We start from the raw sequence: 22,775 nt of genomic DNA, 5'->3' as shown, positions 1-22,775 counted from the left end.
AAAAAGCTTCACTACATTACCTATTTAAAAATTTTCTTGTAGGTAAAAAAAGCACTAAGGATTTCTTAAAGGCACGACCAAATTTCTCCCAAAAATCTCTTAGATAAGTTTTTCTGGGTACAGATCTGCAAGTGGCAGCACTATAGCTAAACCCTTATTTCTAAAGATCTTAAATCTAGATTAATACATTATTATTCGTCTTGTAATCGCTCCACTTTCCCGCTTTCTCCGGGAGAATCCACTATAACACTGACTTCGCTGGCTGGTCTTTCGTCTCCTCGACTTTTCTCAGTTTCCTCACTCGATTCACCAGAATTGTCTTTCTCGGTAGAATCTTCGCTAGATTCTTCCGATTCTTCATCTGAGTCCTCCTTTTCAGAAGACGCGTGCTTGTTTTTGTTCTTTTTAAATTCTTCTTCCATTTCTTTGAATTTGAGTGTCAGATATCTGAAAATTAAAAATAGTTAATGCTGGAATATTGAATTAGTTCAGATTTCGACCCAAACCCGGGGGCAGTATAAGTATACAATATTCCTATGGCTTTACACACTTAAAAATTCTGATTTGTATTAAGAGAGGAATATTCATATAATTACTAAATTGCTTACTTATCAACTAATGGTCCGCTGTAATCCTCCGGGAACTTGGGTGAATGTGGAAGGATGTATTTGTAGAGGCTCTCGTTTAGCACGTACAGTTGTGTGGTTTGCGCACAGCGCACATTGAACCACCAGTCGCAAGTCAATCCAGCCTGCGAGAATATGGTGCCATTCGGGCACAAGAACGATGCTTGACCGCCGTTGAGATCACAATAATGCCATACCTGCAAGAAAGAAGCAATAATAGGAATTAAAAGCACTCCAACGACAACAGTAACATGACATAAGTTCCCCAGTTGTTTCTAGTTGGTAAATATATCCTCGAACTAAAAATTCACCTAAATATTCAATCAGGTCTAGTTTGTATCTAATTACAACACACCTTTTTCTCACACAGGCAAGAACTAATATGACACCTAAAAAGTAGTCTTATTGGCCTCTTCCATTTAGGGAGACATCCTTTAGGGTGGGCAACTGATTACCACAAATGCAACATGCATAGACACGCCGACAGTTGGCCGACCTACTTTCCCTATGTAACACCGATTTTTTATAAACATTCTTATGCGTTACAAATTACCTGACAGCGGGTCTCGGGGTCTGCAAAGAAACCTTTGTATCGCTGAGTCTTGCAGTTGAAACTGGTCTCCGGGATTGTGGTAAGGATCGGATAATCTACACCTGGATGGCCAGGAGTTCCGCCTTCTTCATCAGAGCTTTGCTGCAATGGGAACTGCTGGCTGGATCCGCCACTAGAGTGTGGATTATCTGGAATAGCAAGGAAAACACTTAAAGTAAGACTTGGATATAAAATTTGGTACAAATTCCTAGTTTAAAATCTAAACATGTATCTTTTATCAGAATCACGGGAACTGCGAGTTTAAGCGTGAAGCCATCTCCTAAATCTATCACCTAAATGTGTCAACAGCTTACCTACTCTAAAACAATGATACTCAACTCGTGAATGCTTAAAACATATTTTTATGCCAGCAAAAACGACTTGCCAGTGTGAAAAACTGTTTAACCTTAACACAAGCGAATTTACGTTAAAAGAAGGTCAAGTAGGGTATTATTACGTCGTCAAAGTGATGGACCGCTTATAATATTCGTGATAAAGAGGGCAGTTAAGTTGTTCCTGCGTTAATGTTACACCGGCTCTACCTATGACTACTCTATTTTAATGTAAGTAACTCACCATCAAGATGTTGGGACGGGGTGTTCACTGGCGCCAGATAAGGTTCTTCTTCCAAACCTTCGTCGCTAGCAGCAATAGGATGTTCCTTTATCACTGGTTTCGGAGGTATTTTAACTAACTTAGGAGCCACAAACGGCTTAGGTGTACTTAAAGCTGGCGATTCAGGATTATTTTGCTGTGGCACTGCCTTTAAAATGTTTAACACTTGCAGTAGAGTTCTAATTGAAGATCCTACGTTCTCTTTAGTGATGGGCTTCGGAATAGATTTGTTTAATTGCAATGAATTAAGTAATGCGGCCAACGGTATTTTGTTTGATGATGTCGTGGCTCGTGGAGGCTCTTGCGTAGTCTGTTCTACAACATACTGATAGTAATTTGGCTTAAAATCTTCATAGTTTCCAGGCTCCGATTCTATTTTAACTTCTTGCTGTTTTTGGTAGTTATTTTCTGAAATAATTGTCTCTGGTATTCTAGTCTGGTAAATTGTAGGCTCTTGAGTATAGTGTGGGGAATGGAGGATTGGTTTGAAGCCACTTTCAATGACAGGTTGTGCTAGGCCGGCCGATGGTCGTTGTTTTTCGTAGTAACTCTCAGAAACAATCGTCGGTTGTTTCCTGACAATGTTTGGTTGGACGTTTACATTCTCATAAATGTAGTGAGGACGAGCGGGCCGTGGCTGTATGTAAACTTGCTCTTTGGGTATCAACACTGGAACTGGCTTTTTTGGTATTTCGTAAATATTTTCATTTTCAGGGACTTTAACAGGAGGTGTTTGCTCGTAGGGAACTAATTTGTATTTTGGAGTCTGTTCTTTTTCCGATATGTAATACCGAACATTTGGTGTTTCCTCATCGTAAAGATTTAAGTAGGGCTTTCGCGTCGCTGATAAAAATGGGATTCCCGGAGATTTTGGAATGTGTTTGTGTACAATTCTGCCAGTATCGTAATCGTTATGTGCTAGAACATTATATTCTGAGAGTAATGGGTTATAATTATGAGATCCTTTACTTGGTATTTGATAAACTGGCACACCTCCTTTGTAATAAACTTTAGTAGGATTCGCCGAAGCTATATTGTGTTGAGTTAATCTGTTTCCTTGGTATCTGGGGATATTTCTATTTTGGTAAACTATCTTTTTTGGCTCTCTTTGTTCAGCGTGGCCTAATCCTCCGGCCTCTACTATTTCTGCCTTCTGTACTTCGAAATTCTTTACATTATCGGTTGTGGGCGTTGCTAAATCGTTAGCATAGTAAAATGTCATGTATGGTATCAGTCTTCGATATCTTTCGTTGATAGATAATTTTGTAGAGTTGCTATTATTTGATTTACGTTTTTTTGCGCGACTAACTTTTATTGTTGTCTCTTCGATTTTAGATTCCATTGGGACAAATCCTGTCTGTGCGTCCACCATCATGCCTCCCACCATTTTGATTTCAGGACTGTTTCCATTCGAAGTTATTGTAATAGATGTGATGCAGGCTGGTATGACTGAAACAATGAAAAGATGTATGATATTCTCACTGCAACATACTCATTAAAATAGCTGGGTTTACATATATTGCTTGGTTGTAGTGTAAGAACAATTTCCCAACGAGAAGACAATGCTGGTACTTCAAGGTTAAAATTAATTTTCAACTTGACATTGTACCGAATGTTGTTATTCAGTAAGCGTCGAGGCAGCAATATAATTAATAAAAAACCCTACGCGATTATCTTATATATTTTAAGCTCCACAGCTCAATACCCAATCAAACCGAACAAAAATAAGAAAAACATAAATTAAAAATATTTTTTAGTATAAAATCATTAATAGCACAAATACCTTCTTGGGTAGATCGGCGGTATGTGTCTAGTACAAATACGCCTAGTTACCAAACGATTGGCTTAAATTAAATCAATATTAATAAACCTCCAATAATTACAATCTTTAGTTGACCATAGTAATATAGAGTTGCAAAATTATTTAGAAACACCAAATCGTTAATTGGGCGCACCCACCTGTTTGTCAGTTGCATATGTAATCTTAACGAGACTCATCATATTGTTGAGAAATAATCATCTTATTGCGTCCTATCATGATTTAAATCAGTATCAATGACCCATTAAACTATCGAAGTCTGTTAAGTAATGGAGAGTCGATCAAATTATAATGTTCGAATATGTTTTACTTTCACAAGCTGGATTCCTGTTACGATGCCGGTAAGTGCCTACAGCCTAATAAATCTCTAGTACCCACTTTCCGGACAGCAAGCACTAGGTTTGTGTTATGAAATTTGCTCCGGTTTTAACAATTCTTGTGTTTTAATCACACTGTCACAGTCCGTTACTGCTGCCGAAGAAGGTATCATTCATCATTTATTAAAGTTAGCAAGTCATTTGTGCCGGTATTATAAATTTTCGCCAGCAGTCAGAACCTAAATGCTTGCTAGAGGAAAAATAAATAATAGGTTTATAAATCGTTTCAATGCTTCCAAATGCACATGCTTTTAAATAACTACATATTAAGACGAATTCCTAATATGTTGGTTATTATCCAAATGTCTTTATAATCTATACTAATATATAAAGCTGAAGAGTTTGTTTGTTTGTTTGTTTGAACGCGCTAATCTCAGGATCTGCTGGTCTTTTTGTGTTGAATAGACCATTCATCGAGGAAGGTTACAGGCTATATACCATCATGCTGCGGCTAATAGGAGCGAAGATATAAAGGAAAATGTGAAAAAAAATAGGGCAGGTATAAAACATAACTTATATCTTCTAACCACGTGGACGAAGTCGCGGACAACAGCTAGTTTTAAATATATGTAGGATTTCGTCGGCATGTACATTGTATATCTCTCTACCTAAGTAGGTACATCTTTTAGCATCTATTAATTATTTCATTGACCTAATGGTTTGACAATTATTGTTTTCTAGTAATTTTCTACGGTTGTTAGGTATCATAGTAGCTCTTAGCACCGACAATATTTTTTGCTATAAAGTGTGAATAACAGCAATTATCTAGGTACGCCATCCGTCGTGAGTCGTAAAAAAAGGGAAATCATAAATATGTCAATGTAGGTTTTAGTATTCGTTATGTAGGTAGAGTCAGCGTCGCATTTATGATGAAGTCTAGCTGTTATTACTCTGATTTTAATGAAGTAAATGCCTGTTTCTCAACACTAAACAAAATATCGCCCTCTGGTGTTATGCTGTCTTAGTCTCAATCAAATAAAATATGGAGAAAAATGCACGTTTACATAGCGTACGTCAATAATTTATCGTTCTTACACCTTTTACTGTTAAAAACTAATTAAAACCGAGGCAGATTAAGGTGATTTCGTAAACAATGTCCATCTGCATAAAAAAAAATGGATTTCAACTTGTTGCTAAATATACTAGTACCTACTACAATACATTGTACTTACTTGTATATAATACAATTTTATCTTTTTTCCTAGATTTCTATGTAACTAGGAAAAGGCAAAAAGGCTTTAAGTTTTATAGTACAGATACTCAAGTTCTGAACAGGTGCAGTTATTATCTCATCGTTCGTAAATACACTTAATCTCAAGTTGCGTAATATTTCGTCGCGTTTAATTTTCACTTTCTCGTCATAGTTTCGCCGCTCTGACCCTTATACCAGTTTTAAACGAAGAACATAATAATAGCTGACGATACAATCGCTCTCTAATGAATAGCTTCGATTATGGATTGTAAGTATGTAATCAACTATGTATCATTTAATATTTATGATCGATGCTATCAAGTTTATGAAGCGTTCGTAAATATTTCGAATTTGTTCCAATGCAGCATACATCAATCTCGAACCAACCTTGGCAAGGAGAATTGACTGCTTGATATAAAGTAAACGGTACTTTAAAAACGTGACCAAGGGGATCGTTCCTAGTCGCGTACGCAACCGAAGGTAATCCATTATCATATCGTCACGCACAATATTTCGATGTGAGACTTGAAATGGATGAAAATTTGATATCGTAGATTTATTAGTTCCAGTCCTGCTTACTTAATCATCGTTGTCTAATAATAATAATGCCGGATATTAATGTGTGACAGCTCACGAAAATCAAACGGAATGAATGAAGGTTTTAGACCGTAAATCGAATTACAATAAATTCGTACATTTAGCTATACGATAATAAGAATTAGAAATACATTTCCTTGATGAATCAAAACCAAATCTTTCGATGATATGGCGTTCATTTATAGCTGTTAGTGTTTGCTTCCTTAACTTGAATTTAGATCTCGAAATTAATTAATAAACGCTCTTTACTTATGCTAATCAGAAGGCCTTAATGTTGCCAATGCAAAATTCCCTCTCTAGAATCCTAAGAGATACTGGTTACATGCCTCTTAGATAAATCTTATTAGCCCTATAACGGATTGTGTGCAAAGCGACAACGAAATAAATGGTTGGTAAGCATTTTAGAAAGGCAGGATCGTTCGTGTGTCGAATACGGGTAGAGCCTTGGAGAAGTGACGGGCAATACACACGGAGATCCGTATCCTGACTGCTTGCTCACTGTGATTTAATAATATACGATACTATTATTACAATATTACATTCAACAAATAATTTAAGTCCTTTCAGATTGAACTAAGCGACTGATAGACAGGCTAGATACCCAACTGGTTAATGACTCGAGAAAGCCAACATGAAACCCTACAGATCTCTACATTTTCCTAGTTAGATTGTTTCTAATTAAGTTGAACTAGAAGCCGTAACGATTAGCGCATGCATATCTTTGGTAAATACTGCAAAACACCTTGACCTGTGATAATGATAGCGTCCTCTGACTTTTAGACCATTCATGCAAACATAATACAACTACTTATTGTTCAACGACACACGTTTGCACGAAAATGCCCTTTAACTGTTTGTAAGTTGATACTTGAGCACCTACTCGGAAACTTCATGACCACGGAATAAAATAATGACACCTTGATTAAGTAGTAACTATTTCACAATACTAGAAGTATTGGACTGGTTATCATTCGATGTAATATTTTTGACCAACAAAACAGACTTCGAATAACCATTTCCCAACTTGACTGTTAACCGACACCGACCTTTGAATCTCGATATCTAGCTATTAACTTGAAACCCAAACAGGATATTGATTTAGTGACAGATCAATTTCAATCAATCTCCACGACAAAGGTTAATTTCATGAGCGTGAGCCGTGAGATCGATCGACCAGATCGGCAAAACAGGACATTAAAGCTACTTAAAAACAATTTGTAGTTTGTTGACTCAGTTGTAGGTACGTTAGCAAAAGGTGAATGTAATTTTTATGTCGTGAATGGCGGAATTAAGAACATTCAGTTTAGTCCAGTGTCCCAAGGTCAGTATAATTATTCCATTAAATAGATTATACGACCCGACGTGCTCATATAACTTGGCACAGTTTTTAGTATACAAGGACGTACCTACTTGTAGCTATAGTAAGCACGGATTGACAAATCGTATACGATATGCAAAAAGGTTCTCTAGCTTTGACGAAGGTTTTGCGGGATCAGTCGTGATCAGTGATTCATTTGTGTGTTATCCACCCATAATGATCGTGGATTGTCTCAATTAGTCACGATTCCATAGCTTATTGTAGAAAATGTTTTGCTTTATAAGTGTGTGAAACAATGCTGTGCTTTGTCTTCTCGACTGATTCTATACAACGATAATTTCAAGGTGTAATTATTGATTAATTGTATTTCCTACCACGTATAATTATCAAAATCAAAATGGCAAGCATAGGTAATCTGTTCCCCTTTTCAACTATAGGTCATGGTCATGATAGAACGTATTACCGTTGTTTTAAGACGCGGCAATTGTTGATAGTTCAATACTTCCGAATATAATAGCTATAAACGATGATACTTTAGACCTCTACCTTCTTGGAACTTCCGACAGCCTGGAATGTCTGAACAATGCACATATTTCGTAACAGTACCACGTGACATAATAGCAGTGCGTTGTTGTAATTGTGTAAAAAATATTAAGTTGTCAGCTGTAGATAGGCTCTCGGTCACGGTGCTCAGGCGCTTGCACGACATACCGTGCACAATGCTCACGTCTCACGAATTATGTAGGAGACATCTGTAAACGTCTTTGATAAGCCCAAGTAAATATATTAGTATGTAGAGCGTTTTGCTGACTCTTCTTTGGTTTTCTGGTATAAATGTACGTAATTTTTACACTGCTTCAAAGCGTCTCCAAATCCTCAAAATTTAGACGGTGATTTTTAGCTAAGACTCAGCAAATTTATCGAAACAAATATTTACTTATTATTAAAACTTGCCTGGTTGGTGTCAGTCGTGGTGAAGAATAACCGCAGAGTAATCGTCTGATTGCTGCACTTAATGAATTATCAAATATTCTTTTGACCTACAAACATTTTGTTTCCTTCTAGATATTTTTCTTTATATTTTAATGTATAAAAAACTTATCTTAAAGTATAAATAGTTTAATCCACTCGATATTACTTTCTCGACTGTACATAAAACTCAGCTTAGCATTCAATCTACGGACACTTTAAAGTTAATTAAGTTTGCTTAAAAAATAATTTCATATTTATTGCTCGACTAAAAAAAATAGAGTTAAAAAAAATGTTCTTTTTATACATAAATCCATTCAATATTGACCTTGATAAACACTTCCGAGATTTTAAACTGACGACGTCATGTGTCCATTGCATTTCGAGACTCCAATGTCGCACATTCGCGACATATAGGATGTCAGAATGTGCATAATCATAGAATTAGCAACAAGCGGGCAAGTGATGACGCTCTTCCATAACGGGTTTTAAGCATGTTCTAGTAAACCAGTTTTCTATAAATTAATTCATCTAGATTTACTTTTATGCTTTAAATAATTAGTAATACAGGTCAAGAACATTAACATGTCATTATTGCATTTTTTTATGAAACTGCATATTGGTCAAATTTAGAATTTCTAATGAATTAGTTTAATATGCAGTGTTAGTTAACTGTAAAGTATAAAAATAACACTAATTGCTTTCTTATTCATGTTTATTTATGAACGTTTTAAAATAACTAAATACCTTAATTAATTAAAAATAATCAAAGAAAGTGTATTATATTGTTAATTAATAAGACCTGTCCAACAACTATTATATCACCTACTCTCCAAGGATTTCACTGGAAATTTGTTTTAAGAATTAAACAAGTACCTACTTACCCAATTTGGTAATTAGGTTTCCAGACAAGTTTATCTTAGACATGCATCTAGCAAGCTGCCTTACACAGATTGATTGTATAATGATTGGGGCAAAGGAAATGCCTACAAAACTTGCTCAAGGAAATAACATATCCGAAACAGCTTAAAAACTTTCGCTTAAACGAGTTTCGACAACATATCGTATCGATTTCTTTCGTTTGTCATCATCTGTACCAAGAATCCAAGATTAGCCAAGATATGTATGTATCGTGATCGTTAAAAGCAACTTAGAAACAAATCCGCGATCAACGATACTTTCTCTTAATCAATAAACGACTAAACGTATACCATAAAAACTTTAGTATCTTGGTATTAATAACTTAGTAGATACCTAGGTTCTATGAATAGATGTAGAGTACATTATATTAATATACTTTTTTATTTAGCTCCTTAAGTTACGCACTCATTATTTTCACCATAATGTACGGAAGACATAGCAAGGTACATTGAAGATCCGGTCCTAAGATAGTATTGTTACTGTTACATATATACTTTTAAATCAAAATTAGCGTGATCTGAACTCATCCTCATGTCGCTTTATTTACCGTAAACAAAAACTCGGAGTCGAGAAAGTACATTATTATGGCGAAAGCGAAACCCGACCACATTGCTCGGGACGGACGCCAAAAGTTATTACATAAACGCGTCTTGTTTACCGATTAGGTGAGATTGTGTTGCGGACGCAACGACCCGTGCAAGCCGCAACCGCCGCGTGACATACGCGAGATGACCATAAGGCAGGCACGTCGCGTACCAGTATGATAATATAGATCTCTTTTAGCGTGAGAACTGCTATACTTTAAGCGAATACCCTTCAAGTCTAGAAGTTATAATTTTATGGTATCGTAGTACCTAATCCAAGTAATAATCTATACTCTATACTAATATATAAAGCTGAAGAGTTTGTTTGTTTGAACGAGCTAATCTCAGGAACTACTGGTTCAAATTGAAAAAATCTTTTTGTGTTGTATAGACCCTACACCGAGGAAGGTTTTATTCTATATACCATTACGCTGCCACTAATAGGAGCGAAGAAACAATCGAAAATGTGAAAAAAACAGGGAAAATTATTAGTCTTCGAGGGCTTCCGTAACTTATATCTTCTAACCACGCGGACGAAGTCGCGGGCAACAGCTAGTAATAAGGTATACTCAATAAGATATTTTTAGAAAAGGGACATTTTTTTTTTTTTAGAAGCTCAATCAGGCCAGCTGTCTTCGGACAGTACCAAGTAGGTGCGCTATATCAAAGTGCATTCCTGAATGCACAACTTTTATAAAATTATGTAATTGCAAAACGACTGCTCTACATTTTGCCAATCAGCAATTATACAAAACGTCATGCTATACCGAAAGCTCTCCACTGTCTAGACTTTATTACCATTTTTAATCTGTTAACCAGTATCGGAGTGAACACGCTTTAGTTAAAAATCACTGTTATCGAGAGTCTGGCCAATCATGTTACATAACCACAAGGCTGCCGCTGCCGGCTCTTTTTAAACTATTTCCGCACTTACCCATTGTTTATATGAATTTCCCAACTAAATTCATCAAGGTTTATTAAGTTATATTTATATTGTAAGTATTAATATTTTAAAGATAAAGATCGTCACAGCAACAGCTTTTATAAATTCCATAATTTTCATATCTATTCATAACATTGGTAAAACCTCCATTATCTTCCGCATTCGTCAATATTTAGTTTTACAAACACAGCTAATTTACTCCGTTTATACATTAAGACAATTTATCCGTACATAATCGTAATTTGTGCAAAAAACAAAACATAAATTTACAAATTCGCAGGCTCTATAGCAGTTTCGTAATATCGATACAGCCTTCCGAAACGTAAACGCATTACACGTATCCGTTAACTGGGTCAAGATCTTAATGCCTTGTTCAAATAATTTTACTCATCCGATGCAGTCAGTTATACATCCTCAGGATGGCCCAACTATACTTAATTACCAGTTCCATTATTCTGTCACATGTTCTGATTGATGATTGTGTGATGTCTGTGAGATACTTTTTCATAAATAGCGTCTGCGTGCACTTTTAATAATGGTTAATTAATAGGTGCAAGTGGTCCGACAATGTGTGGTGTACCGTTTCTTCACCGTTTCCCTATCCATTCTATTGTTTGTTGGTCGCATGTTGAAACTGGTATTCTTTTGCCCACAGCCTACAGCTTCCTTAACTGTATTATGCTAATTAGGTACTGAAATCGAAGAGCCTTATTCATGAACCTTGACTGCATATTTGGTTACAATAGAATCAGATCTTTTATTTGAATAGCCTCCATAATTATCATGGCTTACGAGTTCATACGATGCACGAAAAACAATCGAAGCGTGATGCCTAAATGTTTATCGTTTAAAGTCGTTGTATGTAAAAACATGTACTTATTAAATTGATAGCATAGCATAGCATAGGCCAGAGCCGATCTATATGTGTTTTCCAAAATTAGAAGCTCATATAGGTACATACTTTATAGTAGATACAATTAACAGGAGGTTTTCTCCATAGTACCTACCTACTAGTCCTACAATGCAATGGGGAAAACTATGTGTTATTGGTAGAAATCTTTATCGTCAATATTTCCATTTTCCGGTAAAATGCTTGAAAATATTACATCGTAGCTTGCATAACTTGCAATTGGAATTATTTAAATACAGATTTATTATTTAATTAAAGAACCGTGACTCAGTCTAAATATCAAATGGTTACTGGTTCAACACACTATGTCCAACTAAAGTCTGAAACTATTGCGAGACGGGCAGCTGTGGCGAACCTTTTGTAATGCCAGATACTGGAAGTAGGGCAACACCAAACCCTTTACTGATCCAGTAAGTACGAGTAAAATACGTTCTAAAAGCGTATCTGATCCATACATTTCATGACGTTGCATAATTCGTTTGTTTGGTGTCGAACAATTCCATTCCTCACATATCGAGTCGGTAACCACGAAATAATTAGGAAGCTGAAGAATAACATGCCCAATTTCAACGTAAGCTTAATGAATCAACTTCCCAATAAGGATAGGCAGTGTTATGTCGTTCATTGCGTCCGTACACAGGTTTTTGTAACATTCGTTGCATTGCGAAATTATTCACGTACTTGTAACATTTTATTTAAAGTTCTATATAGATGTATAGTGTTTTACAGGCCGGTTTGAATGTTAAGCCAATCATGTTTCAACAGACTCACTCAAATTCATTAATAATTTATAATAATTACATCCTTCAAACAGTTCCGGCAGAACCAGTCATTACCACTGTGCTTAACAAATAGGCAAAGCAAATTAATAAATCCTATATTCTATTTATCATAAGCCCATGTTGTCTCACTGCTGGGCAAAGGCCTCCTCTTCCTTTTTTCCATTTCTAGGGTACGAGTTTACCAGTATCTTGATGAATAAAATATTTGACGCTTGCACGCACTGTTTTCCTACTAAAGCAAACACATAATCAAAAATTGTTCTCCGTACACGTAAGTATTTTTGATTTATATATCATATTGACTATCGCAACTGTTATTAATAGCCGCATAAATCAAGGTAAATAATAAAACAAATAATTTACTAACACGTTATTGTACTTATTACTTAACAATTTGGTCAGTTTTTATTCTTCGACGTTTAATCATTAGAACCTTAAATTGCGCGTTATTACAGTACCAACCTTAATCGTAGTACCGAACAATTTACCGGGAGCTAAATTATTTCCAGTTTTGACATTTGACCCCTTGCCGGTTGCACGACGATGTCTCAAGTATCAAAACGGATATTTAAGAAATCACTTGACGCGGTTGGTCCGTAGATGGGTGACCATCTTTGTCATAACGACATCCTCCGTGTTTCGGAAGCACGTTAAATTCTGGGTCCCGGCAGTTATTCGTACATCTTTGACAATCGTTACAGGTAGTCAGAAGACTTACAATCGGCTAACCAAGGGGCATCCTGTTGCCCAGGTAACTGGGTTGAGGAGGTCAGATAGGTAGTCGCTCCTTGGAAAACACAGGTACTCAGCTGAAACCGGTTAGACTGGAAGCCGACGTCAATATAGTTGGGAATAGGCTAGGATGATGATGACACTCACACTTACAAAAAGGTCAGATACACGTAATTAACCGCGTTAATTACGAAGTCGTATAAAGACGCGTGTCCCGCGCTTCACTTAGCAGTTCAAGGCAATGTTTGTTTACGACAACTTGCGACTATGGCGCTAATTCACATCACTTTGATGTGTTTTTTTGTCCATAAAAACGGTTTTGAGCAATTGTGTCCTACTTAGTATAGCGCATAAGTTTTCTTTCAACATCACTTATGAAGTGTCATACATTTCATTCTATGTGGGTAAAGACACAAAATACTTGAGTATTTCTTGCAAAAAACTATTTACAAATAAAAACTTGATGCTGATGCAAACTTGATGATATTTTTATAGGACCAAATAATAGATATTAACGTTAAATTAAAAAATAATCTACAAAATCGGCTCATCCAGTCCGAAGTTCTACCTACTAGGTAAAAAACATTGAAAAAAATTACCGACGAATTTAAAACCTTTTTTTTAAGTCGCTTGAAAAGCTTGAGCAAATGAAAAACAGCTTCGAGCTCCTGTTGATACCTAAGAGTATCTCAGGACTCTTAGCAAAAGCTGAGCCGCATGCTATGTAAAAAAAATGATGCTGTTATAATTTGGAAAATGATTTTTAGAGCTCTTTAGATCTATTAAACTACTCTATCAAGAGAGTTGTAAGTTACCCAATATAAACGACTCTATCTAAAAGGAATCTACGCAAATATCGTTTGAAATGCCGTCAATAGAGCCTAATGACTATAATGGTACTTAACAATGAGTTACCGTGAGAACTTACTTGTTTAATGTATAGGCTGCTATTTATCATATCCATGTCAGCGATATTTTCAACGCCCTACTTAGAAATATAGAACGAATTTTAACAGCCGCTCTTTTCGTTGTCGCTGTTATTGGGCTGTTTTTTCGGAGTGGTTTTTTATATGCATTTGTAGGAGCGACATGACATAGTAAAAAAATACATTTAAAATAAAAAACTTATGCGATGAAACGGCGTCATGTGTGTTAAAATAAATCAATTGTAGAACAAATAAGATATCAAGTGAACCGTGACAACAATGTCGTTTAGCGTCTTAGCGTTTAGGTCATGGTTTACAAATCCATAGAATAGAACAACCTGTAACTTTGCAGCTAAAATATGGTTGCTTGAATTACAAAGCAAGCGATTACCATAATTTTTTTGCATCTAGATAAAGACTTCCTTATGACATTTTAAAATGTAAATAAGTAGTGTCTTCACACATTAATACTAAATTTGATTCTAGATTATCTCAAGGTTAGTAGCTCGTCTATGCATTTAAGTTGAATTTGGAAAATATCACGAATTCATTATTTTGTAAACATATTGTGACAAACTGAATAATATATATATACATGCTTAATCATGACAAAGACATTGGCATCACTGTGAACTCGTTACGTAAGAACGAAGTTTTATTTCGTTAGAAATTCAAATGTCAGTATAGCTGTTGCTCTATCTAGTCTAGCAATAACTAGATGTCATTGCACTTACTAGGTTTTTAGACATAAAATTCCTACATAAAAACCTAACTACGAGACTAATATGCTACTCTAAGCTACTCACGCAAGAAAAACAAAAAAAAATATGCTTTGAACATTGGCAAAAGCATTATCAGCGCGTAATAAAGGCTATATTTTATCTCCGTATACCCACGGCAATAGGGACACTTTGGGCAAAATCGCGTGACGTCACTCGTTAATAAATATTATTAAAATTCATGCAAATGTACGGTTTCTAAATAGGTCGGAATTTAAACAAGCATATATTAGCAGAATACACAAGCTTTATTACAAACATAAATGCACAAAGCGATAACTTGAGCTGTTAAGATTTGATTCGAAACGGATGACATGATTTCTCTTGCGAAGAAACCTGTCTGAACGTTATTTTACCATTTAAACTAATGGACAGGTATTTATTTCTAAGAACAGTCATATAAGATATGTATTTTCCATTAGTAAGAGTGAACATCTTTAAATAGCTGTAAATAAATATTAAAAAATTAAAAATTAATTTGCAGTCTAGTTACACGTGATATTGTTGACTTACAGAAATCGATAATGATTGTAAGCCAATTGAATTCGCATCCTGAATAAAAACTCAACATCGTATAGGTACAGCGATCTTATTTGAAAGCTGGCTTGACTAGGCGTTTAACTATGCATAATTGGCCATAGGAATCAAGGGTGTTGAAAGTAGAGCTGCAATATTGCCAACATTCAAAAAGTTACAAACTAGTTTTAAAAGTAATATTGTAATTGGTCTTCTTTGATACGTTTTGCAGTTATTATACAACCATTCAGATCAATCCCCACGTATCCAAGCCAGCTACTGGTTGCCGAACAAATGGAATTGTCTGCGCCTAAACAAGACGCGGAAGTAACAACAAGAATGCAATCGTAACCGATACTAAGTTTCGTTTCGTGAGTCATCGAATATCGCACTTCATTTCAAATTTGAATATCGACGTCGATATAGAAACTATGGGTATGTGTTGTTGTGTAACATTTAAAAATATACTGTCAATTTCTCCCATGAAATGATATATTAAGGTAAATGACAGTTGGTTTGTGGTCATCGTGGGGTCGGAAGGGTCACTTATACGGACGGTGAAAGCCATCCGTAACTAACACTACACCACACACTATAATCTGTCTGTAACAAGTGTTACGACCACAAGGTTTTCTATCGATAATAAAAACGTGGAAGTTCTGTTATTATCGCATTAATGCGGTTAATTGTGCTAATATTGGTAATAGGCGCACTTAACGCTAAAAGGATGATATTTAAACAATGACTTAAACCTTTTATTCATTTTTTTATTCGGGTTATGCGAATGTTTACAATAACGTTTTATTCTTCAGTTAATCATGATGAAAAATCTTGTTTGCAAAATCTTTGGAGTTAGATTAAAAGCAGTAGCAAGTTAGCAATACATCCATTGCGAATAAAAACAAAGTACAGTTTCAGAAGTTGTATAGAAATAGACGAAACCTCTGAGTACACAATTACATTTAAATTGTTGGCTACGGTTATCTCAAAACATTTGAATTTGTAAATACCGTGAATATCAGAGTGCTTTCATAGTGTGCTCAATCGTGGGATAAACTGTTGATGGAATGACAACAATGCAACATTTCTCAATACCATAATATTTCTTTTCTCACTGAAGTATTCCAATCAAGAGCAAGATGCTGCATAAATTGGTAAATATTTCTCAACTACATTTGTAAACAAGAAAGTTATGAAAAAAAACTTGGCTCTTGTATTTCTCTTCCAAATCACTTTAAAATGATAACAAAACAATTCGTAGACATATTAAATCTTACACTTAAAAGGTATTTATTAAGGCAATATTTACCTATTATACAAAGAACTACTTAGTAAGATTTTTTCTCTATAATAATCCCGGAAACCATTTATGATCCTACGTTAAACAAAAAAAATCAATTCCTACAATCAAAACCTGTTAATGCAATGTAGACATTAAAATAGTTTTATTTTTTTACTTTGTAACATAGGTCTTACCGACTAACTTAGCTCACTTCCTTATCCAGTTACATTTTTGAATAATTCGCGATTTCCTGCCACCTTTATGTGAACCAGTTGTTTTAATGCAGTTGAATACTCGTGTATGTTAATCTACCTATATTTATGTATATATAAACATTCATAATTATATTCAAATGTTTGATATACATAGTTTTAATCGTCGCTTCATTTTAGAATATGGGCAGTTAATGCGTTTTAAAATGTTGCATTACGAATATAGTGTTAACGTATTATTATATGTATCCATCGTGCATGATATGCGTTTGCTGAAATAATAAAGGGAACAAACATTTGATTGCTCGTTCGTTTAAATTCCTTGCCGTCTTTCACATGCCCGCCTATTTATTTATAATTATTCGGAAGACGCGTTGCGTGACCGTTGCATCAAGATTGCATCACATCATGCCCGTGCGTCGCTGCATCAGAATAAAGAACATCTTTAAATCTAGGTAGGCCTTAAGAATAACATATAGGGAATATAAATTATTTTATGGAGTTATGAAATACTGCTTAAATCACGAACACTGGACAATTTTTTGTCGGTTGTAAATTCCATATGAAATGTTTTTCACTTGGATGAGGTATTGATATATATATATTGAAATATGGTAGTTATAAATAAAAGACAGATTGATTAATGTGTCAAGCAAACTACTATGAGCGTTTCACCTCTACAGTCATCAGCCAACATCTAATCCTATAAATATTTATGAGCTAAACTAAGCACTCTAATTTATAAAATACTGAATGTACATTATGATAAATAATGCTTGTATATATTTTAATGAATGATGTGATTACTAATTACAAAAGTTCAACGAACTATTCCAAATTTAATTAATCATCTTATTTCCATTTTATTAACGTCTCTACGCAAATAATTAAAAGACTAGAATGCATATTTTTTAAACTTAAAATCGCTAAGTATTTTAATTTAAACTGTGTTGCGTGCGTTTCACGATCATTTAAGTCACATGCAAACAGACAACAGACTCAGGGCAATATAAATTATAAAAATTACTTAACACGCTATAAAATGTCACCTATTCGCTGTCCATACTACAAGACAACTTGCGGTAACAGTAAAAATAATCACCAAGTGACCGTCAACGTTAAACCAGTTAATGGAGACCATTTAAAACAATTATACGTACTCGTAAGTATTTACATTCTTATGACGCTATTAGTTATCGAAGCAAATGCAACAGATTACGTTCCTAATACTGATTGCTTACTGTTATAGGGTTAGCAATCATGATTACCTTACAACTGCCGTGATATAAGAAGAAGAAAAAGTGGAAGCAATTGTGACATAATGAGCTCATAAGGAGCGCACTTAGTAATGAGCATTTCACTTAGAAATTATAAATACATTTATTCATTGCTGTAGTTTTTGCGTAAACTTTTTGATTGTTATTTCGCAAGCGGCTTAACTAAACTGGAACACGCACACAGCTTCACACCTTTCTGCATTACCTACATAGTTAAATACGCTTATACATAAATAATGCGAGGGATGGTTTTGTTTTTCATATGGAAATAATTTAATGACATGAAAAAGTCACTCGCTAAATGTCGTACTTTTTCACTTAACATCTATCGATAAATTATTGCTAAATTATATGTCTCATATCTGACGTTAATTTAGTGCGTAGTGGTTCTATGTGATACTTAATTGCGGAAACGAAAATGTATTCTTAGCGTTTAACTTGTAAGAGAAAGTCATTAAGATTGCGGACGAAAAGGAAAAAAAAGAACATTTCCTTGTTTTAGAAATGTCCATCAGACGTCTAATGCTCTGTAGATAAACGTATTTTAACTGCACGACAAGTGGATGTATAGATGAGCAATTCGCTACATCCGAAAGCCTACATCCGTTTCCTATTCTAAAGACGTTACGACACTTAATAGATTTTTTTATTACAATTTGTTTTAATGATATTGCTTAATCCGTTACGTGATTTTTTTTTCTCATCTCATCAAAACACAGGTAAATGAGTGTGTCTTTCTGATTATTCACTCATCAAGAGCCTAAATGGCTTTTTGTCACACAACTGTGACAAATCGAGTGTTACCACACGTAATTACAGTATAATACGCTCGTGTTCATTCATCTTTTGGTGAACAACATTTACTGATTAATCATTTATCATGACTGATGATTTGTGTTGTTGGTAACCTTGGATGTAAGTTATAGGATCATGTGTGGCCTGTAACACTTTTCCGAATTTGATAATGTAAATCTGTTTACTCCCTCAGATAGACTTTCAGATCACATAATTAAAAAGTAAGGAAGATTAAAAGATGAGCTACTTGAGATGTCAAACTGTATGGTAGTCGGCATTAGAAACATCACTTGCTAGTAAAAATACGTAAGTACCTACTGGTAAGTGACGTCACACGAGATCACTGTATCCCCTTCATTTTGAGTTTACGATATAAAAGCCATGATACGTTTCCAATATTTTTTGGAAATCTGTCTGACGAACTACACAGATTTTTTTTGGCAAGTTCAATAAATATTTTTCACATCTTCTTCTTCTAATATATAAAATTCCCGTGTCACGATGTTAGTTACCGTACTCCTCCGAAACGGTTCGAGCGATTTTATCAAATTTTATATGCGTATTCAGTAGGTCTGAGATTCGACTAACATCTATTTTTCATACCCCTAAGTGCTAAGGGTGGCTCATACTAAAAAAAATATTTAATTTTTCGGACGAAATCTTTTGTTTTTATTTTTTTATTATGCGGTATCGAAAAATACATACGACAACGTTTGCTGGGTCAGCTAGTTTTTATATAATAGTAAGTTTGTTTTAAAATCGTCCTTGTATTATTTAGATATAGAAACCGTGCAATCTTTTGCTTAATTTATACCAAATAAAACTACTTTCAGCACACGTTTCAAGTATATACAAAATACCTAAGCGGCTTAGCAATTATTTAGCAATCAGTTCTCACAAACAGCAGGTCCTACCTAAATACTTGCAAATGCTCGACAAAATTAATAACTACGTATATGAAGCTACATTAAAACACGTGATCTTGGTCCGTTTCTTGATGACGACAGAAAATGTATTTACAACGTATTGTCTTACTCGAATTTTTAACGTCATACGAAACCACATATCGTGAGATGTCGACAGTCCAGTAAAAAAAGACATTGGCGTCGAAATTGCGATATAGTTTATCCTCCCACTACTTGCATTTTATCTTCACATAGGTAACAGTTGCAACAGCGTATCGGGTAAGCGTTATGTAAATATATTGTGCACTTATAATAATATGCTAATAAACTTTTCCTATTGAGGTCGATTTGATTTTGTTAATAAGTTATTGTAACATGTATTAGCCAAGATCGCGTCTATTTATGCAAATTCATTTTAACTACACTTGTAGAGTTAGGTAAATCTTAATTAGCATATAATTTGGTATTCTTCTTTCTAATTGGTTAGATATAAAAAATGACATGTAGGAACCGGCTGTGGCCTTGGAAGAGCAAAAGAAAATTACTTTGACAGTTCGACACGTCATGTACACACACGCCGCTATATCCTGCACCAAAACCTTTCTATCAATTTACATGATATATTAATCTAATGTCAAGTCCCGTCCACATATTGTGATTTTGCATCATTGCTTATCGCAATAATAAATCAACATTTAAAAATAAATCGAGAGATATCGGTGAAATGTATGCTATAGTTTGATTTACTATTTTATGGACGATCTATGTGTTAGATAGAAATATTGAGTCGAAGTTTCTCCTAGTAATGGATCCTAACACAGGCAAGTACAAGTATTTTTGAAAGCTTAATGTACTACTTCTGGAATATTATATGGAATCGTTAACCAGCAGGTTACTTACACACATTATTTATTATAAATGTTTAAAATAAATTTATCTTCAAAAAGTGATGTTACTTCACCTCTACCTTGTAGCTTTATGACATTTGAGAGATACAATATTACTCGTCTAGGTGAGCTGAAGTTGTTCACTTTAACAGATTAATGAAAACATCCTCTCGATTACTCTTACTTTTGTCCTACGGTACATCAGTATATATGAGTACTGCAGGTGTAGGGAACAGTTACTCAGCACTTTAACCGCTTGCCTTACTAACATATTGTAGGTACATATTATTATATTAGTGGGACATTTTGTGTGCAAGGATTTTATGTATAAATGACGCATGGCTGACTTAGGCAAAGGCAAACGTAATTAAGTAATATAATTAATAATTATGTATAGCTTTAATAAGGAACTTTTCATACGTATGTATCTACTTTTAGTAATATAATTTGGGATACCTAAATCAGATTGAAAATAATTGATTTGTACGTAAGTCAGTGCATCATCAAATCAAATCAAACTGAATTAAACATTTCTGGTACACACTCTACACAATTTTAATTATTGTTACAATGACTGCTAGTGCAAAATATTACACAATTTAAAATAATAACAAGGTTAGCCTGTCTAAGAGTTCTGTTTATAAATTCAAGGAAAAAAGTAAGAACAATATTTCAAGCTTGGCTGTGTGTGCGAATTATACAGCATTGAGTTTACAACGCACTGTAATTAAATTCGCGACAGACGCAAAACAAACCTCTTTTAAGAAAAAAACAAGAGCCATTAACTATGTGCATTCACTTCAGTTTTTTTTTTTATAATCTAAGTTGTGAGGTAATACCGCAACAGCCCAATAAAAAGAGGTCCGATCCAATTAGCATAATTAAACGCAACAAGGGTAAATAGCTGTGGTATTTTCAGCGTGATTCCGGCGCTATCGAATGCAAATGAGGCTTGTGACATGAAATATTTTTAGTGAAGCTCATCGTTTCATCATTATTTTGTTTAAATCTACATTAAGGTATAATATGTATGAACAATTTGAATTAAACAAAGGAGATAATTATTACTAAACAATAATTAATTGAAAATTTATGTAATATTTCTTAAAATAATTGAATATCTTATTTGAAATAACCTTTATATAAAACCTTATTTGATTTTATTATAGAATAGTAAAACTACTTACCGCATATTAGAAGCGCAACTATCTCCATTTTGTAATCCATTGTTAGTGTATAAATGTTTATCGGTAGTCATTCATACAATAATGTGCACGTAAACAATGACGTTAATATTTCCCGCGTAAAAACGCAACGTCAAAACACGCGCGTGCGTCCGGCGCGCTTCGCGATACGAATGTCGAATGACCGCATGGCAAGGCTCGAGAAACACGGCGCTCAGCCAATTTTTCTTTGGTATAAAACCTTCTTCCCATGTTTATTGATACATATGCAATTATAAATGTGTTCTTCTACGTGATGCAATTTTGCTAAAAATATTTTTCATAATTTTGTTTCTATTTACGTTTCGTCAAAGCAGCACGATACTTTATGCTATAGGTTGTCACGCACTTCTCATAATATTTTAGATATCTAGGGTAATAAACCCTTTGTTAAAGGTTTGATTATATATTTTTACTGGTTTAATATTATTTTTAACAGGTATTTTGTTTAGGATACAAAAGAACTCTACATTTATCATAAAGCAAGACATGGATAAACCCTTTTCATGTATTTAACAAGAATTTTCTTTTTTTTATATAAATTAGATTCCATAATACTAGTACTAGAATATGTATGTTAATAATTAGGCTCAGCTATAAAGTTTCCCTAAGACCTTCTTAGATTCTATTTATAAGTAACAGTCCCACTACTCGGCAATTGGTGTAGTAATCAGGGCTTTTGGTAAACCATTTCTACAAAAATAATTTATTAAACGCCAAAATTATTGGTTTAGTGGAGAGCAACAGGTAATTTTACCCTACAGACAAAAATAAAAAGGCAGCGTGGCCAAGAAAGATTTCCCACGACTGGCACATTGAACAAGTTGGCAATTCATATCGACGACCCTTGGCTATGAATCGACTTTGTATAGAACAATGCTAGTTATTAAATGTCTGTTCTTATGAGATTGTATAGCCATATATGTGATAGTAACTCCCCGCTCTATCTTGTGGTCAAGGATTTTCTATGAGGTGTCCATGTATTCTGAATAAAGG

The 22,775-nt window shown here is 34.6% G+C and overlaps 1 protein-coding gene across 1 annotated transcript; it reads right to left on the bottom strand.

Annotated features, from left to right (window-relative positions):
* Positions 1 to 92: 92 nt before the first annotated feature.
* Positions 93 to 22,168, bottom strand: LOC113496307. Its single transcript, XM_026875458.1, has 5 exons — positions 21,744 to 22,168; positions 1,795 to 3,282; positions 1,180 to 1,367; positions 609 to 823; positions 93 to 447 (listed from the first exon to the last, which is right to left on the bottom strand). The coding sequence occupies exons 1-5, from the start codon at positions 21,781 to 21,783 to the stop codon at positions 192 to 194; spliced, it is 2,187 nt and encodes a 728-aa protein (XP_026731259.1). The 5' UTR covers positions 21,784 to 22,168; the 3' UTR covers positions 93 to 191.
* Between the last annotated feature and the right edge of the window lie 607 nt (positions 22,169 to 22,775).

Source organism: Trichoplusia ni, chromosome 8 (assembly GCF_003590095.1).
Source record: "Trichoplusia ni isolate ovarian cell line Hi5 chromosome 8, tn1, whole genome shotgun sequence".
Classification (NCBI taxonomy): domain Eukaryota; kingdom Metazoa; phylum Arthropoda; class Insecta; order Lepidoptera; family Noctuidae; genus Trichoplusia; species Trichoplusia ni.
This window is presented reverse-complemented; position numbering and strand designations above follow the sequence as displayed.